Source organism: Mobula hypostoma, chromosome 10 (assembly GCF_963921235.1).
Source record: "Mobula hypostoma chromosome 10, sMobHyp1.1, whole genome shotgun sequence".
NCBI lineage: Eukaryota > Metazoa > Chordata > Chondrichthyes > Myliobatiformes > Myliobatidae > Mobula > Mobula hypostoma.
The window spans coordinates 16,620,919-16,640,225 of NC_086106.1; the positions used below are offsets into that span (position 1 = coordinate 16,620,919).

At 51.3% G+C, this 19,307-nt stretch overlaps 1 protein-coding gene across 2 annotated transcripts in view; it reads right to left on the bottom strand.

Annotated features, from left to right (window-relative positions):
• LOC134352679 (chromodomain-helicase-DNA-binding protein 8-like) overlaps positions 1-19,307 on the bottom strand; it is a 75,981-nt gene that overhangs the window by 31,046 nt on the left and 25,628 nt on the right. For both annotated transcript variants that reach the window (XM_063060058.1, XM_063060057.1), the window contains exons 5-20: positions 18,486-18,603; positions 17,635-17,796; positions 12,457-12,525; positions 10,696-10,751; positions 10,244-10,361; positions 10,058-10,141; positions 7,989-8,126; positions 7,761-7,882; positions 7,076-7,319; positions 6,744-6,920; positions 5,367-5,510; positions 4,990-5,245; positions 3,850-4,060; positions 3,282-3,477; positions 2,492-2,659; positions 1,454-1,633 (exon numbers count right to left, since the gene is read on the bottom strand). In XM_063060058.1, coding sequence (XP_062916128.1) covers positions 1,454-1,633; positions 2,492-2,659; positions 3,282-3,477; positions 3,850-4,060; positions 4,990-5,245; positions 5,367-5,510; positions 6,744-6,920; positions 7,076-7,319; positions 7,761-7,882; positions 7,989-8,126; positions 10,058-10,141; positions 10,244-10,361; positions 10,696-10,751; positions 12,457-12,525; positions 17,635-17,796; positions 18,486-18,603 — 2,443 coding nt within the window. The remainder of the gene's footprint in view (positions 1-1,453; positions 1,634-2,491; positions 2,660-3,281; positions 3,478-3,849; positions 4,061-4,989; positions 5,246-5,366; positions 5,511-6,743; positions 6,921-7,075; positions 7,320-7,760; positions 7,883-7,988; positions 8,127-10,057; positions 10,142-10,243; positions 10,362-10,695; positions 10,752-12,456; positions 12,526-17,634; positions 17,797-18,485; positions 18,604-19,307) is intronic.

Here is a 19,307-nt window from a genome sequence, read left to right on the forward strand (position 1 = left end):
TTTTGGGATCAGTGGTGAAGAGGATCGGTAGTTTTAAAGTTCTTGGCGTTAACATTATCAGCCCAGCACATGAATGCCATCGCAAAAAGCACGACAGTCTCTCTACTTTCTGAGAAGTTTGCATCGATTTGGCACGCCACCAAAAATCTTGCAGAGATGCACAGGGAAAAGTGCCCTAATTGGTTGCATCACAGCCTGGCATGGAAACAAAAATGCTCAGGAAGAAAAAAGTTACAAGTGATAGCTACAGCTCAGCCCATCACAGGCAAAGCCCTCCCCACCATTGAGTACACTTACATAGAGCACTGTCACATGACAGCAGCATCCATTATCAAGAAACCCCAACATCCAGGCCATGCTCTCTTCTCGCTACTACCATCGAGCAAGAGGTCTGGAAGCCATTAGGTTCAGGAACAGTTATTACCCCACAACCATCAAGCTGAACTGGCGTGGACAACTTGACTCACCACTACTCTGAACTGATTCTACCACCTATAGACTCATTTTGGTTTATAGATGCAGTAAGCTATCAAGGCAGCAAATGGAATGTTGGCCTTCATTGCTCGTGGGATTGAACTTAAGAGCAGAGAGGTTATCCTGCAACTGTACAGGGTATTGGTGAGGATGCACCTGGAGTAGTGTGTGCAGTTCTGGTCTCCTTACTTAAAGAAGGATATACTGTCTTTGGAGGTGGTGCAGAGGAGGTTCACCAGGTTGATTCCAGAGATTGGGGGGGCAGGAAGCAGGGATTAGACTTTGAGGAGAGATTGACTGTATCACTAGAATTCAGAAGAATGAGAGATCTTATAGAAACATATAATTATGAAAGGGATAGATAGAGGCAGGAAAGCTGTTTCCACTGGTAGGTGAGACTGGAACCAGGTGACATAGCCTCAAGATTCAGGGGAGTAGATTTAGGACGGAGATGAGGAAGAACTGCGACGGAGATGAGGAGGAACTGCTTTTCCCAGAGAGTGGTGAATCTGTGGAATTCTCTGCCTAATGAAGCAGTGGAGGCTACCTCAGTAAATATATTTAAGACAAAGTTGGATAGATTTTTGCATAGTAGGGGAATTAAGGGTTACGGGGAAAAGGCAGGTAGGTGGAGATGAGTCCATGGCCCGATCAGCCATGACCTTATTGAATGGCGTAACAGGCTCGATGGGCCCAATGGCCTACTCCTGCTCCTGTTTCTTATGATCTTTCCAATTCAGGTTCAGTATTTTTTATTTTCACATTTTTTTCTTTTGCACATTGGATGTTTGTCGGTCTTTACCTATAGACCACCGTAGAATTTGATTGCATTTCTTTCTTCTATCTAAATACTTGTAAGAGACTCTATCTCAAGGTAGTACAGGATAATAAATTCACTTTGAACGTCGATAGAAATGAAGACTGTGCTGAGGGGGGGGTGACTGGCAGGCTACGAACACACCCCGAGGTTGATGCTCACCTTAGCGAACGTGGAGCCCTTGCCCTCTGTCTCGATGGTGATGGTGGTGGTCCTGCGCGACAGGATCTGGTCGATGTCCTCCTCGCAGAACTTGGAGCCCTCGTCCTCCTCATCCATGATGGCGCCGTAGGCACCCTTGCGCAGCAGGTCCTCGATCTCCTTCTTGGAGAACTGCTGGATCTGTGGGGGAGGGAGCACGAGAGGAGGCTGACGGTGGGGAGAGGAAGCCCCTCTTCCAGCCTTACACCCCTACAGGCACTCAGAAACCCAGCTTCCCCACCCAGGGCCCAGCCATCTGCAACCCCAGCACCCCCATGAACCAGCCCTCCCTTTTCTTATTGACAATCCACCTTCCCCTGTACCCCCCCGGTAACCTACGGATCCTGCCCCACATCCTTGAGGGGGCTCCAAATACCTTCCAAAAAGCATCTGCTCCACCCCCTTCTAGATTCTCCCACATCCTCTCCTCTGAGGGAGACCCCCTTACCAACCCAATCCCTTTTGACTCTTCTAACGCAAGCCCCCTCAGTCAGATATCCCTCAAGGGAGAACCCACTCGTACGCAGGGTGTGTTCAGGGAACCAGGCACATAAACATCCTTCCTTACACAAAAAGTTGACCCTTCGCCACGAGACAACCCACCATTTCCTGGGATGTATTTGGTAAATAAAACATATTTTTTTAACAACCCTCAGCCTCCGCTGCTCCAGAGACAACACCTAAGATTGTCCAGAAAGTATTATAGCTTATTCTAATGCAGGCAGCATCCTGGTAACCCTCTTCTACACCCTCTCTGAAGCCCCCTACACCCTTCCTACAATGAGACTACCAGAACTTAATTCAAATCTCCAAATAGCATTCTGTGTACTGTTTCCAAAGCATCATCATCCCTTTTTCTGCCCACAAAGAGTGGACCCTTGCCAATGGGACAACCCATTCCCCCACTCCAGGGTCCTGTATACAGATCAATGTCGTATCCCATGGAACACAACGCCCATCCAGCCCAGGGTCACCGGGCACCTGCAGCGAAGCACTCACCCCGTTGATGTTGTTCTCTCGGCTACTCATCGACTGCAGCACAGCCTTGTCCAAGCCCAGCTTGAGACTGGCCTTGTCGAACATCTCCCTCTCGTACGAGTTGCGGGTGATCAGCCGGTACACCTTCACTGCCTTACTCTGGCCGATCCGATGGCAGCGAGCCTGGGCCTGAAGCAGGGAGGGGAAGAGGGGGAGGCAGGCGTGGGACAGGGTGAGAAGCAGAAGGGAAGGAGCAGTGGAGAGGGAGTGGGAGGAGAGGGAGGGAGGGAGGGTGGGAGAGGTGGGATGAGGGAGGGAGGGAGGGGTAAGGGTGGAGGAGGGAGGGGAGGATGAGGGAGGGAGGGGGAGGATAAGGGGGTGGGATGGGGGGAGGAGGAGGGGGTGGGATGGGGGAGGAGGAGGGGGTGGGTGGGAGGGTGAAGGAAGGGGGGAGGATGAAGGAAGGGGGGAGGATGAAGGAAGAGGGGAGGATGAAGGAAGAGGGGAGGATGAAGGAAGAGGGGAGGATGAAGGAAGAGGGGAGGATGAAGGAAGAGGGGAGGATGAAGGAAGATGGGAGGATGAAGGAAGATGGGAGGATGAAGGAAGATGGGAGGATGAAGGAGGGAGAAGGTAAGAATTGTGAGAGACAGGGATGGTAGGGATACAATGAGTGGAGGGAGGGAAAGGACAATGAGAGACAGGAAGGCGGGAGAGAGAGAGAGGGAGAGGACAGTGAGAGGCGGAGGCAGGGAGATGGAGTACGCAGCCCCATCCTCCCCGCAACCCCCTCCCCTCCCCGCTGCCCTACCTGCAGGTCGTTCTGGGGGTTCCAGTCGGAGTCGAAGATGATACAGGTGTCGGCGGCAGTGAGGTTGATGCCCAGCCCCCCGGCCCGTGTACACAACAGGAACACAAAGCGGTCCGAGTCCGGCTTGCTGAAGCGGTCGATGGCAGCCTGCCGCAGGTTCCCCCGCACCCGCCCATCGATCCGTTCGTACAGGTACCTGGGGAGGCATGGAGAGATGGTGAGGGTGGAGAAGAGGGCAGATAGTGAGGGGGACATGCTGGAGTTGGACTCTGAGGGGGTTGAGGGAGATGATGGATGCAGTGGGAGGAAGTGTTGAGGGGTGGCGAAAAACACCGAGGGTCACAGACTAGGCGTAATAGGGCAGACCAGATACACCTCATCCCTATAACCACCTCCCTCCCCTGTGCTCTTCCTCATAAACCTCACACACTCTTCGTTCCGTCCCTAACCCAGCTGTGGAGGGTGGGGTGGAGGGACTAATGTGGGCAAGAAGCATCTGCCCTGGTCTGGGCAGGGAGAAAGGATAGGGAAGGGGCTGGAGGGTGTGCTGGCGGGGCAGTCCCCTCACCTCTTCTGGATGAGGTAGTCCTCGAGGATATCCAGGCATCGGACCATCTGCGAGAAGATGAGCACCTTGTGTCCGCCCGCCTTCAGCTTGGGCAGCAGCTTGTCGATCAGCACCAGTTTGCCTGCCGACTGGATCATGGCCTGCAGGTGGAAGTCCAGCGCTGTCGGGTCGTGCGTCTCCCGGAACTCACCCAGGATCTTCTCCTCTGCTCCTGCGGGAGAGAACAAGGGGAGCTCAGTCAGACACCAGCTTGCCCACTGCTCCGGGAATCTGTACTCTCCCACCCCCACAGGATCAGATCGCATCCTGCAACCCATTCCTGGAGATCTGTTATTCAACATTGAATTTCTGGATCAGATCCAAGCCTGTAACCCACTCCCAGGGATCTGTTATTCCATATATAAACCTACATAACTCCAGGACCAGATCCCAGCCTGTAACCTACATCCAGGGAACTGTTATTCTATATATAAACCTCCTGAACCCTGAGATCAGATCCCAGCTACAGCCCAGTCCCATGGATTTGTCTGTTTGTGTTTTTTTTTTGTTATTCTATAAATAAACCCTGAAACCCTGGGATCAGATCCCAGTTTGTAACCCACTCCCTGGGATCTGTTATTCTGCATATACCACCCCTACCAACCCACAGATCAAATCCCAGCCTGTAAACCCACCACCCCGAAACCCATAGATCAAATCCCAGCCTGTAAGCCATTCCTGTGGATCTATTATTCTATATATAACACCCTCCCACAAACCCATAGATCAGGTCCCAGCTGGAAGCCCATTATTGGGAATCTGCTATTTTATATATAAATCACCTAAACCCTTGGATAAGATCCCAGCCTCTAACCCACTTGGAAATCTGTTATTCTATATAGAACCCCCCGAATCTCTGGATAAGATCCCAGCCTCTAACCCACTTGAGAATCTGTTATTCTATACAGACCCCCGCTGAACCCTGAGATCAGATCCTAGCCTGTAAATGACTCCCGGGGATCTGTCATTCAGTACAGAAACCCCCTGAATCCCTGGATTTGAGGGAGATGATGGGAATCTGCTATTACTGCTGGGGATCTGCTATTCTATTTTTGATCATCCCTCCCCCCCAACCAGTGACGGGGACCCCCGGCCACCCACCGTTGATGAGGTAGGGGTGGTTGCAGCACTTGCGCAGTTCCATCATGGTGTTGAGCAGGTTGGGGACGTTGGCCTGGCCCGCCCCCTTGGCCAGAAAGGTGAAGTTGCGCTCCAGGATGGCACGGTAGTACTTCTTCTGGATGTTGGTCAGCTCCACCTCGATGATCGTCTCCTCCTTGGGGGCCAAGTTCTTCTCCACGTCCTCTTTGAGGCGCCGCAGCATCATGGGCTTGAGCAGGGCCTGCAGCTTCTGCACCTGTCTCCGGGAAGGGAAAAGGCAGAGCGGTGAGGTGAGCGTGGCAGGGGATGGGCCAGGGGGGAGCCGCGAGCCGGGTACGCCCACCGTGTGCCTCCCCGCCTCCCCGTACCGTCCCTACCTGCTCCTCCGTCTTCAGGTCCCCAAACTCCTGCAGGAAGGCCGACTCCAGGGGGAACTGCGAGGGCTCCAGGAAGTTCAGCAGGCTGAACAGCTCCTCCACCGTGTTCTGCAGGGGGGTCCCGGTCAGAAGGACCTTGTGCTCCTGTGGGCGAGACCAGCAGCCCGTCAGTGGCACCATCACAGTCTGGGACAGCAACTTGAACACGCAGGAAGGCAGGAAGCAGAGGACTGCCCAATACTTTGGGGGCACATCCCTCAGCAAGTCAGACCCATTGAAGGGTTTCAGCTTTTCATTCCCCTCCATGGATGCTGCCCAGCTTGCTGAGTTCCTCCAGCATTATGTGTACATCCCTTCCCACCAGCGGGAGTATCTACAGAAGGCACTAGACCCGGCCATTTCCTCATCAAGCAGGAGGCACAGAAGCCCCAAGTCGCACACCACCAGGTTCAGGAACAGCAAATTCCCTTCAATCATTCCGTTCTTGAACCAACCGGCACAACCCTGATCACTGTACAGCAACACTGTAGGAACACCTTGCAGGAGTGAGCAGAACAGAGGGAAGTCAGGGGTACAGGTGCATGGTTCCCTAAAAGTAGAGTCGCGGGCAGGCAGGGTGGTCAACGTGTTAGCTTTCATCGGTCAGGGCACCGATAACAGGGGTTGGGACATTGTGTTGCAGCCCTACAAGGTTGTATGTCAGGTTGCAATTAGAGTACTGCGTGCTGTTCCCATCACCCACCTACACGGGTGTGATTAAGCCAGAGAGGGTGCACAAAGGACCCACAGGACATTACTGGGACTGCAGGTCTCGAGTAATAAGGAGAGACTGAACGGTTTCCCCTGAAGTGGAGCAGGCTGAGAGGTGACCTGTTGGGAGGTTTATAAAAGTCGCAAAGGGTTAGGTAACACACATAAAAATTGCTGGTGAATGCAGCAGGCTAGGCAGGATCTATAGAAAGCGGTACAGTCGACATTTCGGGCCGAGACCCTTCGTCAGGACTAAGGGTCTGGGCCCAAAACGTCGACTATACCTCTTCCTAGAGATGCTGCCTGGCCTGCTGCGTTCACCAGCAACTTTTACGTGTGTTGCTTGAAATTCCAGCATCTGCAGATTTCCTCGTGTAGGGGTGTAGGTAAGGTGGACGGTCACAGACTTTTCCCCGGGGTAGGGGAATCTAAAACTAAAAGGCACAGGTTTAAGTGAGAGGGAGACATTTACTTTTTCGCCCAGAGGGTATCCATGTGGTGGGTTAGTAGGGGCACGATCTAAGGAGCAGGGCAGGATTCTGCTCCCGGTTCGGACGGGGTCAGGAGCCCGGGGATGATGGAGCGCTCACGCCACCCTGCCCCGCCGCGGCGGCTGGCGGTCCCTACCAGTTCCATCAGCTTCAGGCCCTCCAGCAGCTTGCAGTTGCGGTTCTTGAGGCGGTGAGCCTCGTCGATGATGACACAGCGCCAGGCGATCTCCCTCAGCTCCGGGCAGTCCGACAGGATCATCTCGAAGGTGGTGATCAGCGCGTCGAAGCGGTAGGCTCCTGGGATGAAGTGACCCTGCTCGGGAGGGAAGGGGGCAGAGTTACCAAGGTGGGCAGGGGGGCAGGGTTGGGAGGGGAGGGCGGACGGAGAGGGAAGTGGGTATGGGGGTGGGCACAAGGAATGGGGGAACAGGGCCGCGGTGACACCGCACTGTGCAGTGCACTAGATACCTTGGGATCCCTGAAGTACATCTCGTACTGCTGGATCATCTGCCGGCTGGCCAGACTGCCGTGGTAGACGATGGCGTTCATGTCAGTCCAGGTGCTGAACTCCCTCTCCCAGTTGGTGATGGTGGAGAGCGGGGCGATGACAAGGAAGGGGCCCTGAATACCGGCAGAGTACACCTCCTCCAGGAAGGTGATGGACTGAATGGTCTTCCCCAAGCCCATCTCGTCAGCCAGGATGCAGTTCTGTCTGTGGTTGGGGGGTGGAGAGAGGAGGGTGGGATTGTCAGCATCAGTCTCTCCTCCACCACTACTCACCTCCTTATTTCTGCCTCCATAACATCATCCCTTGCCCCTCCATCTCTGTAACCAACCACCCCCCCGCCCAAAGACCCACCCTGGCTCCATGACCCTTCCCTACCCTACGCCATCCTGCCCCATTATGATCTCCACCAGCCTCCGTGATCCAGTCTCTCCCCAATGCCGCTCCCTGCCCTAAACCCTCCCCTCTGCCCATCCACATCATGACTTGCTCCCCATCTCCGCGATGCATTCCACCCCCCTTCCCTCCTGTCCATGATCCGCTCTATCCTCTTCACCCCTATCCACCTCTGGGAACCCCTGCCTCCCCTCCACCCCTGCCTTTTGAGGGCCCACCCGGAGCGCAGGGAGCAGCCCCTCACCTACCCACCTGTTGTACCAGTTGAAGAGCAGCCAGTTGACGCCCTCAAGCTGGTACTCGCGCAGCTGGTTGTCATTCTTGTACTCCCGGAACTGGTCCAGCTTCTTCCAGGCTTTGGCCGGCGGGCGCTCCTGCAGGGCGAAGGAGGAGAGGGGAGGGTGAGAGGAGGGGGATTATCAGGCCCCACAGGAGGGGAGAGGAGACAGGAGGGGAAAGGGGAAGGTGTGGACTGCTCACCACGTGGGTCAGCTTGGGCTTCCTGGCCTGGAGCCGCTCAAACTCCTCGATCTTCGCCTCGTCCACATCTTCCTTCAGCTCCCAAGTGCTGTCCTCATAGGGCAGGGAGCACCACTTCACCAGGTAATAGACCACCGGCTGAGAAAAGAGAGAGAGAGAGAGACGGTGAAACAGAGGGAAGGAGGGAGGGAGAGGGGGAAGTGTACTCTATCCCTCCATTGCAATCAATTCTTACCTTGACTCAACTCACAGTCAGACACCACCCATGTATAATGCAAAATTAGTTGTTGCATCGACATCGCCAAGGATCTGCCCTGGGCCTCAGGCATTAGTAACAAAAGCACGCCAGTAGCTCTACTTCATTAGGAGATTGAAAAAATTTAGTATATCACCGAAGACAGGAGCAAATTTCTACACGTGTACCAAGAGGAGCCTTCTGTCTGGTTGCATCATCACCCGTAACAGAGGCTCCAATTCGCAGGATCACAAGAGGCTGCAGAGGGTTGCAGACTTGGTCAGCCATCGATGAGATCTCCAAAAGACAGTGACCGTCTCAGGGTGGGGGGGCACATCGATCACCAAGGACCCTCTCCATTTAGGACATGCCCTCTTCTCATTACCACCAGTGGGGCATGAAGACGCACAATCAATGTTTTAGGTTGCCCTTCCAACCCTAGCTCATAGATTCAGTTAAACAGCACAGAAACAAGTCCGTTGGCTCAACTGGTCCGAGCTGACGAAGACAGCCCATTCAAGCTGGTGCCATCTGTTCTCATTTGGCCTGTATCCCTCCGAAGGGGTTCCCAACCTTGTTTACGCCATAGACTAATGCCATTAAGGCGTCAATGAACCCCAGGTTGGGAGGCCCGTTCTAAACCTTTCCTATCCACGTACTTGACCAACTGCCTTATAAACGTTGTTAATGTAAAGTATCTGCCTCATTCACTTTCTTCAGCAGCTTGCTCCATATATGCACTACCCCTGGGTGATAAAGTTGCCCCTCAGGTTCCTAGTAAAGCTCTCCCCTCTAACTTTAAGCCTGCACCCGCTCAACCCTGAGGAAATTTCACACTAACTATGCCCCTCGTGATTTTATATTACAGTGTAAGGTCACCCTTCGACTGGAGTAGGGAGCCCCAAGGAATAAAGACTCAACCTGTCCAACCTCTCTCCGTAACTCAGACGAGCCCTGGCAACACCCTCAGAAGTCTCCTCTGTGCTCTTTCCAGCTTTCCTCTAGCATGGCGACCAAAACTGAACACAATACACTGGCCGTGGACACATCAACATCTTCTACGACGACAAAATAACCCCCATGACTGAGGAAGCCAGCAGGCCAAAGGCCTTCTTCACCACCCTGTCTACCTGTGACACCACTTACAGTCTATGGCCTCCTCTTGTGCCACGATGAGGCTACCCTCGGGGTGAAGGAGCAACACCTTACATTCTGTCTGGGTAACCTCCAACCTGATGGCATGAATATCGATTTCTCCTACTGTCTGCCGGTCACTTTACCCCGGTCCCCTCCTCCTTCCCTTTCTCCTATGGTCCACCCTCTTCTCTCTTATCCCATTCCTTCTCCGCCAGCCCTTTACCTTTCCCACCCACCTGGCTTCGCCTATCACCCTCCCGCTAGCCTCTTCCTCACCGCCCCCCCCCACCTTTTTATTCTGGAATCTTCCCATCTTCCTTCTCAGTCCTGAAGAAGGGTCTCAGCCCGAAACGTCAACTGCTTATTTCTGTAGTTGCTGTCTGACCTGCCGAGTTCCTCCAGCATTTTGTGTGTGTGTGTGTGTGTGTGTGTGTGTGTGTGTTGCTCTGGATTTCCAGTATCTGCAGACTTTCTCACACATATACACGCCATCCTGCAACTTGGCACTCTCTCCCCAGCAGCTTACCCACAGTCTAGAGCAGGAGTTTCCAACCTGGGGCCCACAGACCCCAATCCACTGCATAACACAAAAGTTGGGAACCCCTGGCCTAGAGGAAGCACTGAACTGCTTTTGTTTCCAACAGTAGACTCCCTCTCCTCCCCTGCTTCCTGTGACACCCTCCCTGCCTCTCTTCACCTCGCCATTATCCTTGTCCACACTGTGAGACTCCTCCAGCAGTCGGTCGACCTCGATGTAGTCCGGGTTGAAGGGGTCTTCATCCTGGGGAGAGAGGATGGGAGGAGTTAAGAGACGGTGGAGGGAGAAGTGGAGTGCGGGGGGGGGGGGGCAAGAAGCAGGAAGTGGCCGGCCAGTGGTACCCACCTCGTGGAAAATGTGCCTCATCTGCGCCATCTTGGCCTTGAAGCGCTTGATCTTCTGGTGAATACGCTTGTCCTTCTCCAGCTGCTGCAGGGTGGCCCACTCGCAGTGCAGGTAGGAACTGTAACACAGGAACCCACCTGAGAAAGGTACAGTGGGGGGGAGGGGGAGCACCCTGCTGTGTGAGGGAAGGGAGGAAGGCAGCGGTGTGGACGGAGGGGCAGCGAGGAAGCAGCGCCACAACATGGGTGGAACGGCGCGGAGGGAGCACTACACCACAGAGTGTATACAAATCCTCCTTCAGAACGAGGGAACGGTTTTTCGCTCTGGAGGCGGAAACACCCTGCCCGGAGTCTGCCCCGGCATCGGCAGACCCCTCCCCACGGACGCAGAGCCCCCGGATCGATGGGCTCAGCGCCCACGCCCTGCCCCACCAGGCGAGGGCAGCAACTCACTAGTTCTTGTACTTGACGTAGAACTCCTCCACCTCCATGTACTGTCCTTGGTACACCTGCAGGAGACAGAGGGAATGGAAGTAAGTCGCAGTCTCCCGGAGCCTTGTTGGGGAGCAGGGAGGGAGGGAGCACCTCCCACGACAGTTCAACCCCCCACCCCTACTCCCAACACCCTCGAGACTCTGCCAACAAACGCAAGTTGGATGAACATTCGTCACCGACTGCAGAGTGCAGTACTCCTGCACCTGAAGGATGTCTGCTAAGGTACATCCAGTCCTGAAGGTGGTGCTATTGGGGGGGGGGGAGAGGGGGGGGACATGAATGGTCACTCATCTGAGTGCTACTGGTACCATGTAACCCAGTACTACCTGTCGCCTGGTCGGGTGGTCGACGACTAAACCGGCTCCCCCACCAGGCTTGCCCGGTGAGGAGGGGAGCTAGCCACCCTGCAGGACAAAAAACAAGACCTGTCGAAGGGCGGGTGAACCCTCTCGTAGGGTCAACGGCCATCTAGCAAGCACGTGCCGTGAAGCGCGGAAAGGGCATCCCTTGCATCGAAGCTTGGTGTGGCCATTCACTGCAACAGAACTTCCCCCAGCCGTCTTGGACCCCACCATGCCGCTGGATCCGGCAGGGGATGTTGAGAGGGTGGGTCCGGACCTGTGCAACCCCCTACTCACCTAAAATCCACTCACGCACACGCTGTTCCTTTCTGAGGAGTGGGGTACCACCCCACTAACTGACTGAAAGGAACCATCATCATCCTATGGGATGGAAGCCGGGGGGGGGATGGATTCATGTTCACCCTTCCGGAAGCCCCCCAGACTTCCAGACTCGGCTGCGATGAAGAAATGGCCTCTTATGTTTCAGGGGAGGGGGCAACTAGAGTGCTGAACTAGCAGTTTGCTCTATGTTTATATTACCCTGCCCTCACGTCTACAAACAAACCATAGGGGTGGTGGGGGGGGGAGAAACATTCCCTATTGAGTGGTAGGGTTAATCCATGTACTCCACATCCACATGACCACGATGTGAGGGGACCCCCTGCTCTCTACTCCACCAGGCTTCTCAAGAGATGCTGGAATCGCTCCCACCCACTGAAATGGGAATTGCCCTACTGTTGTCAGCAGAGGATTCGGCCATTTGGGGCACAAGCTGGGAAAACTGCCCGCAGCTGTCTGCAGGGGCACAAGATGGGGGGATTTGTTCTGCTATTGTTGGCAGAACACTCTGCGGTTTCTCTGCTGGAAGGGGCAGTGAACGATTTAGGAGCAGCAGGGTCACAGGATGGAGATACGTCTCTAGCAAAGGAGGAGTAAGCCACTCCTTCCCTGCATTAGCCTGTAGTTCACCCTCAGGCAAGGTGTCGCACGTGCTCAGCCCCACGATCAGGGTCACATGAAGCCACGGGGGCAGGAAGTGGATGGTGGTATGAGCGGCTGGTGCATATCACAAGCCCTGGTTATGTGACCACTGACAACAGGCTGGAGGGGAGGTCACCTATCTTGTAAAGCCACTGCCCAGAAGGCAAAGGCAACCTACTTCTGTAAAAATATTTGCCAAGAACAATCATGGTCACGGAAAGGCCATGATGGCCCACGTCATACGACACAGCTCATAACAAATGAACGAGTCAGTAAAAAGCCCAACAGGAAAAGACCCAAGACGAAGGTTGTCTAACCAGGCCTTTCCCTGTGACCGCATGGTGTCCTATTTCTACACTCTGACCCTGTGTCAAACTTGGCGACTTGGAGCACCTACCTCCTTCTTCGCCACCCTGAACGAGAGGATCTTATCCACGATAGCAGCATCCTCTTCACTGGGGTTTTCCTGAGGAGAAACGAGATGGCAGTTACGTGCAAGATCAGTGGCGCAGAGCAAACTCACTCCCCCACCCACAGGAGGGTCTGTCAAGGGTCGGCTCACAGAATCGTACAGGCCCTTTGGTCCTCATCCTTGCTGGCACCGATGCCAGTCATTCCCATTTGACCCAATCATGCCCGTACGAGTAGAACAGACAGTACTAGACAGGTCATTCGGCCCCACAATGCTGTGCTGATCTTGATGCCCATTTACACAACGTTCTCCACCTCTGCATCATCCATATCCCTCCATTCGCTCCATCTACACATATCTTCTGCACCATGTCCACAGCCTTCCCTGAAATGGGATACCAGAAATGCATACAGTGCTTCTGGCACCTCGACAATGTTTCCAAATTTGTGGTCTACACAGCCCACGGTTAATGGTAGGGGTACATGGCATAAAAAGGGTTGGGAATCCCTGCTCTGCTCATTTCCTACTTGGGTAGGAAGGCAGGCTGATGATAGATGGAGTGAGTCAAAACCAAACAGGAGGTGGAGGCAGCTGGGGGTGATGGACGATGATGGTGGAGACCAGAGGGAGGTCAACAGGAACACCAAGGCCACAACACCTGGTTTTGACAAGCAAGCAGAGGTGAGAATGGGAACCATTCGGGAAGAGTGAAGGGCAGATGGAACCAGCTGGGGTAGAAGGGATGGGACAGGAAAATGGGCGATGTGGGTGATGGGGGACTGCATAAAGCATATTGTACAGTCTGACAGTGCAGGATCAGACCCTACAGCCTAGCGACACTGCGCTTACTCGAGTCCCTATCTGCATCAGTCCCATTTCCCAGCATTCAGGCCGAATACTTCTCGACCCTGGGGGTGCAAGTGCTTAGCCAGATGTTTACTAAAAATTGTGAAAACCTGCACCTCCTCCACTCCCTGGAGCGTGTTCCAGACACACTATCAATCACTGCCTCCGCTAGCCACACGCCCAGAACCTCCGCCTCCAACTCCCTCGGAAATGTTTACCAGACACCCACTGTGTGGGAAAAAAACTCGCCCTCCAGTATTTAACACTTTCCACTCTGGGAGAAAAGGACTGGCAGTGTGCTTTATAATAGAGTCAAAGCAGGTCATTGACTTCAGAGCGTTGAGTGGTGTCCACACACTCTTGTCCATACTGATGGAGCTGAGGGTCAAGAGGGTTGAGAACTTCAAATTCTAATGAGTGAACCTCAGTCTTGGTCCAACTACGTTGAAATCATGGACAGGGAAGCTCACCAACACCACTACTTCCTCAAAAGGCTAAAAGAAATTAGGCACGTCCCCGTCGACCCTCACCAATTTTTAGCATTGCCTACCTGGACTGGTACGGCAACCGCCTTCCCCGTGACCGCAGGACACTGCACAGTGCAGACAAAGCTCAGCACATCACAGAAACCAGCCTCCCCTCCATGGACACTTCCCGTTGCCTCGGTGAAGCAGCCAGCAGAGTCAAAGACCCCACCCACCGCGGATAGTCTCTCTTTTCCCCCCGCCATCAGGCAGGAGATACAAACCCTGTAAGCATTTACCACCAAGCTCAAGGACAATACTGTCATCACTGTAATCAGACCTCTTGAACAATAAGATAGACTCCTGACATTGCAGTCATTAGAATATTGCACTATGGTTTCCCTGCACTTTCTCCACAGCAATTTATTCTGCATCGATATTGTCTTACCTTGTACTACCTCAGTGCAGCGTGTAATGATTTGATCTGTATGAACAGTACGCAAGACAAACTTTTCACAGTATCTCAGTACTTGTGACAATAATAAATCAATTCCTCTCAAAATTTTATAAACCTCTAACAGATCTCTGTTATGTTTTGTAACTTCAAAACATTAAACTAATTCAAAGGAGGACGTGGGAGTCCAAAATGCAGGTCTAACTTTGAGTTTACTTTAAGCGAGGCGCACATCTCAAGTGGCAGCGTGATGATGTACGCAATTCATGTATTTTTAAGTGTAACCTGTAATTAAGCATACTTGTTCATTCAAATAATTAAACTATATACACACAAGATTGCTCAAATATTATTGAAATATTAAATACACAACAGTCTCCAGAGAAAACAAACCAAGTTTATCCAACCTCCCCTACCTTTCCGACTTCACATTCAACTGATATCACGGAAAAAAATTTAGGTTTAAATCCTTATCAGAAGGGTTTAATAGCAATTATTTATGACATAATTATGAAAATACAACCAAGCATATCAGATAAGATTAAGAATGAATGGGAAAGGGAACTTCAACTTCAATTATCTATAGAGAAATGGGAGAAAATTTTTCAATTGGTGAGTTTTTCTTCTGTGTGTGCTAAACATATGTTGATACAATTTAAGGTGGTACATAGGGCCCATATGTCTAAGGATAAACTAGCTCGCTTTTACTCTCATATAAATCCTGTCTGTAACAGATGTCAATTCTGAAGTAGCTTCTTTGATTCATGTGTTCTGGTCTTGCCCTCTTTTGAAAAAATATTGGAAAGATATTTTTGATATCATTTCAACAGTTTTGCAAATTGATTTGCAACCTCATCCTATTACTGCAATTTTTAGTTTACCAATGATGAAACATAGTTCTCTATCCTCTTCAGCCCATTGGATGATTGCATTTGTTACATTCATGGCTAGAAGATCCATTTTATTGAATTGGAAAGAGAAAAATCCCCCTACTACATTTCAATGGTTTTCCCAAACTATACCATGTTTGAATCTAGAAAAAAATCGGAAGTGCTACTCTTGATCCTTCGGTTAAATTCGAAGAAACTTGGAGGCCATTTATTCAATATTTTCATATGATGTAGTCTGACCTTTTCCGAATCCTTTTTATTAACCTAGGATATATGGATGGAGGAGAGGAGTTAACGACATTAACGATGTATTCGATGTAACATATCAGCCTAGCCTTGAATTGTTTTGTTTAGATTAGATTTTTTTTTTGGTTTAGTTTAGTTTTTTTTTTACTTTGGGGTTTTTTTAATATTCTTTTTTCTTTTTTTTTCTCTACCATGTTCAATCATACTAAGAGTTTGAGAGGTCGAATATACTTGTATTATCTGCAGTTTTTAATTGCCTATGTCAATTATTAACAACATAATCCCAATTTCTCTGTATTAATACTGTTGTTATGTTTGTACATTTGAAAATCAATAAAAAGATTATGAAAGAAAGTTTGTCCAACATCACCTTTGAGCTAAAACTCCCCAATTCTTTACAAGCATTGTAACTGTACCTGCCTCCACCACCACCACCCCTGGCAGCTCACTCCAGATAAGCATCACCTTCTGTATGATCCACCAACAGTTCACATTGTATTTAACATCTCCCCCTCTCACCTTAACCGGTGCATTCCAGTGCTACACCCCCCTGCTCCAGGAGAAGGACCCCCTACCCCATAATTTTATAAACCTACGCCCCAGTAAGAATAAACTCAGTCTGCCTGGGCTCTCCTGATAACTATGATCCTCAACACCAGGCAACAGAGTCACAAAGCATGCAAGTAGGCCTTTCAGCCAATAGGTCCATGCAAACCATGATTCCTATCTAAGCCAATTCCATTTGCCCCTCAAAGTGCAGTTCCACAGGTACGTGAATTGGAAAGGTTTATTGGAAAAGACTGAGGTCAAACATTGCCTCAGCCCCATCTTCTGGCAACCCCTGCCTTCAGGTGAAAAGTTGCCCCTCAGGTCCCCAAACCTCTTCCTTCTTACCATAAACCTGTGTCGTCCAGTTTTGAACTCTTCTGCAATGACTACCCTCCTTGTCGTAGGGTTTGGAGGCTTGCGTGCCTCAATGACCCGGAGAGCTATGTTGGGTGGAGTCAGGGCTTCATGCTTTGGCTCTTGGTAAGGTCACCCATGCCAAATAGGTCAAAGGGTAAAGGCCAGGTTCAGGGGTTCAGCTCAGGGCTAACAACCCTGACCAGTCAAACAAAACTGTTACGGAAACAGCAATGAAGAATCCTTCTACATCTGAGTGTGACTGTATTCCTGAGTCTCCACCTGGGACTTGCATGACTGAGAGGAGTGAAAACCAAAAGGAAACCTCTGACACACGAAGGAATCCCTGAACATCACCAGAGATGGAGGACCTTCATTGACGCCCTAAACACCAGCAGCATAACAGGCAGTAAGCCAGAACTATTGACCCAGACTATGTTCCTCCAGATTTTACAAACTTCTCTCAGGTCAGCTCCTCAACCTCCTTACACCTGTCCAGTCTCTCCTTGTAACTGAGCCCTCCAGTCCCAGCAATGTTCTTGTGAACATTGTCTGCACCCTCTCTAACTCATTCATAGAACACAGAACAGTCCAACATAGGAACCCATGGTGTGTCAAACACAATGCCAAATTAACTTAAATCCCTTCAGCCTGCACATGGTCCATATCACTCCATTCCCTGAACGTTCATGTGTCTGTCCACCAATCACCTTAAAATGATGCCCCCTCACATCAGCCATTTCCACCCTGGGATGTTGGCTGTCCGCTCTATCTAAGCCTCTCATCTTGTACACCTCTAACAAGTCACCTCCCGCCTTCCTTTGCTCCAAAGAGAAAAGCCCTAGTTCACTCAACCTTCCCTCAGGAATGCTATACATTTCTAATCCAGGCAGCATCTTGGTAAATCTCCTCCTCACCTTCTCTGAAGCTTCCACATCTTTCCTGTAATGAGGCGACCAGAACTGAAGATGAAACCGCTGGTGCGGTCCAAGCGGACGTTTAAAGAACTGCAACATTACCTTGCAGATTTTGAACTCAATACCCTAACTAATGAAGTCCAACACACCATACTCCTTCTTAACCACCCCGTCAACTTGCACGGCAACTCAGAGGGTATCTATGGACGTTGCTACAAGACTCTTTGTTCTGATGCACTGCATAGATTTCTGTCTTAACCCTGTACTCTGCCTTCAAGTTCAACCTTCCAAAGTGTTCAACTTCAGGGATCCCACAGCCCCGGTTCCACAATACTCCCTCGAACTATGCACAACTTTTAGTTGCCCCTCCTCCCCAAACCCCAGCCTTAGTAACACAAGCCAAGATCGAGGCACCAAGTCACACCGCATTCACTCGGACTCACCACGAACAGCTGCATGGTTTGCAGGCTGGTATCCACGTCTACCATCGGCGGCATCTTCACCGGGCCCATCACGTCCACCTCCTCATCCTCATCGTCCGTGATCTTCAGGTCCAGGTCTTCCGTGTACTTCTTCCTCTTCACCTGCCGGTTGGAGCGCCGCTTCTGGAATCCACACACAGAGAAGTGGGAGTGGCTGACCATGGTGGGCTGGGGGGGGGGTGGTGAATCAGGTGGGGGAGGCAAAGCCCAGAGAATGCCAGCGCTGACCCAGAGAACAGTAAAGAGGTCCACAGTCCAGAGACGTGCCTGACCTGCTGAGAAATCCGGCCATTTACTGCCCTCATTCACAGCAAACTTAAATGGATCCCGGGAGTGGGTTCCAGGTATTCAGGGAGTTTATCTGTCGAATAACAGATTTCCAGGAATGGGTTACAGGCTGGGATCTGATCCAGGGGTTCAGAGGTTTATATAGAATAATAATGGGGGTTTGAGGGTTGGGAGTGGGTTACAGGCTGAGATCTGACCTGGGAGTTTGAGGGTTTATATATAGAATAATAGATCCCCAGGAGTGGGTTACAGGCTGAGATCTGACCTGGGGGTTTGAGGGTTTATATATAGAATAATAGATCCCCAGTAGTGGGTTACAGGCTGAGATCTGACCTGGGGGTTTGAGGGTTTATATATAGAATAATAGATCCACGGGAGTGGGTTACAGGCTGGGATATGACATGGGGTTTGAGGGTTGTATAGCGCATCAGTGAGATCCCATTAGTCTGGAGAGAACTGGTCCAGCCCCAAGCCATGTCCCACTCAACGACAGCAAACTCCTGCCATGCCCTCGCTCTGCCTACCTGAGTGGCAGACTCCTCGTCGTCCTTGGAGGAATGCGCTGGTGACCTCTCCACATCCGAGTTCTCCTCCGACGATCCGGTTTTTTTCCGCTTCTTGCCGATCACTGGGGTGATGGTGCTGCAGGGGGGGAAAATGGGATTCGCATGGGTGAGTGCCACCCAGACCAAAACCACCCACTGACATCAAACCTCAACGGTGGGCAGGATGGTAAGGCACTGAGGAGTGCAGTGGAACAGAGGGATCTAGGAATACAGATACAAAATTCCCTAAAAGTGGTGTCACAGGTAGATAGGGTCGTAAAGAGAGCTTTTGGTACATTGGCCTTTATTAATCAAAGTATTGAGCATAAGAGCTGGAATGTTATGATAAGGTTGTATAAGGCATTGGTGAGGCCGAATCTGGAGTATTGTGTTCAGTTTTGGTCACCAAATTACAGGAAGGATATAAATAAGGTTGAAAGAGTGCAGAGAAGGTTTACAAGAATGTTACCAGGACTTGAGAAACTCAGTTACAGAGAAAGGTTGAATAGGTTAGGACTTTATTCCCTGGAGCGTAGAAGAATGAGGGGAGATTTGATAGAGGTATATAAAATTATGATGGGTATAGATAGAGTGAATGCAAGCAGGCTTTTTCCACTGAGGCAAGGGGAGAAAAAAAACCAGAGGACATGGGTTAAGGGTGAGGGGGTAAAAGTTTAAAGGGAATATTGGGGGGGGCTTCTTCACACAGAGAGTGGTGGCAGTATGGAATGAGCTGCCAGATGAGGTGGTAAATGCGGGTTCTTTTTTAACATTTAAAAATAAATTGGACAGATGCATGGA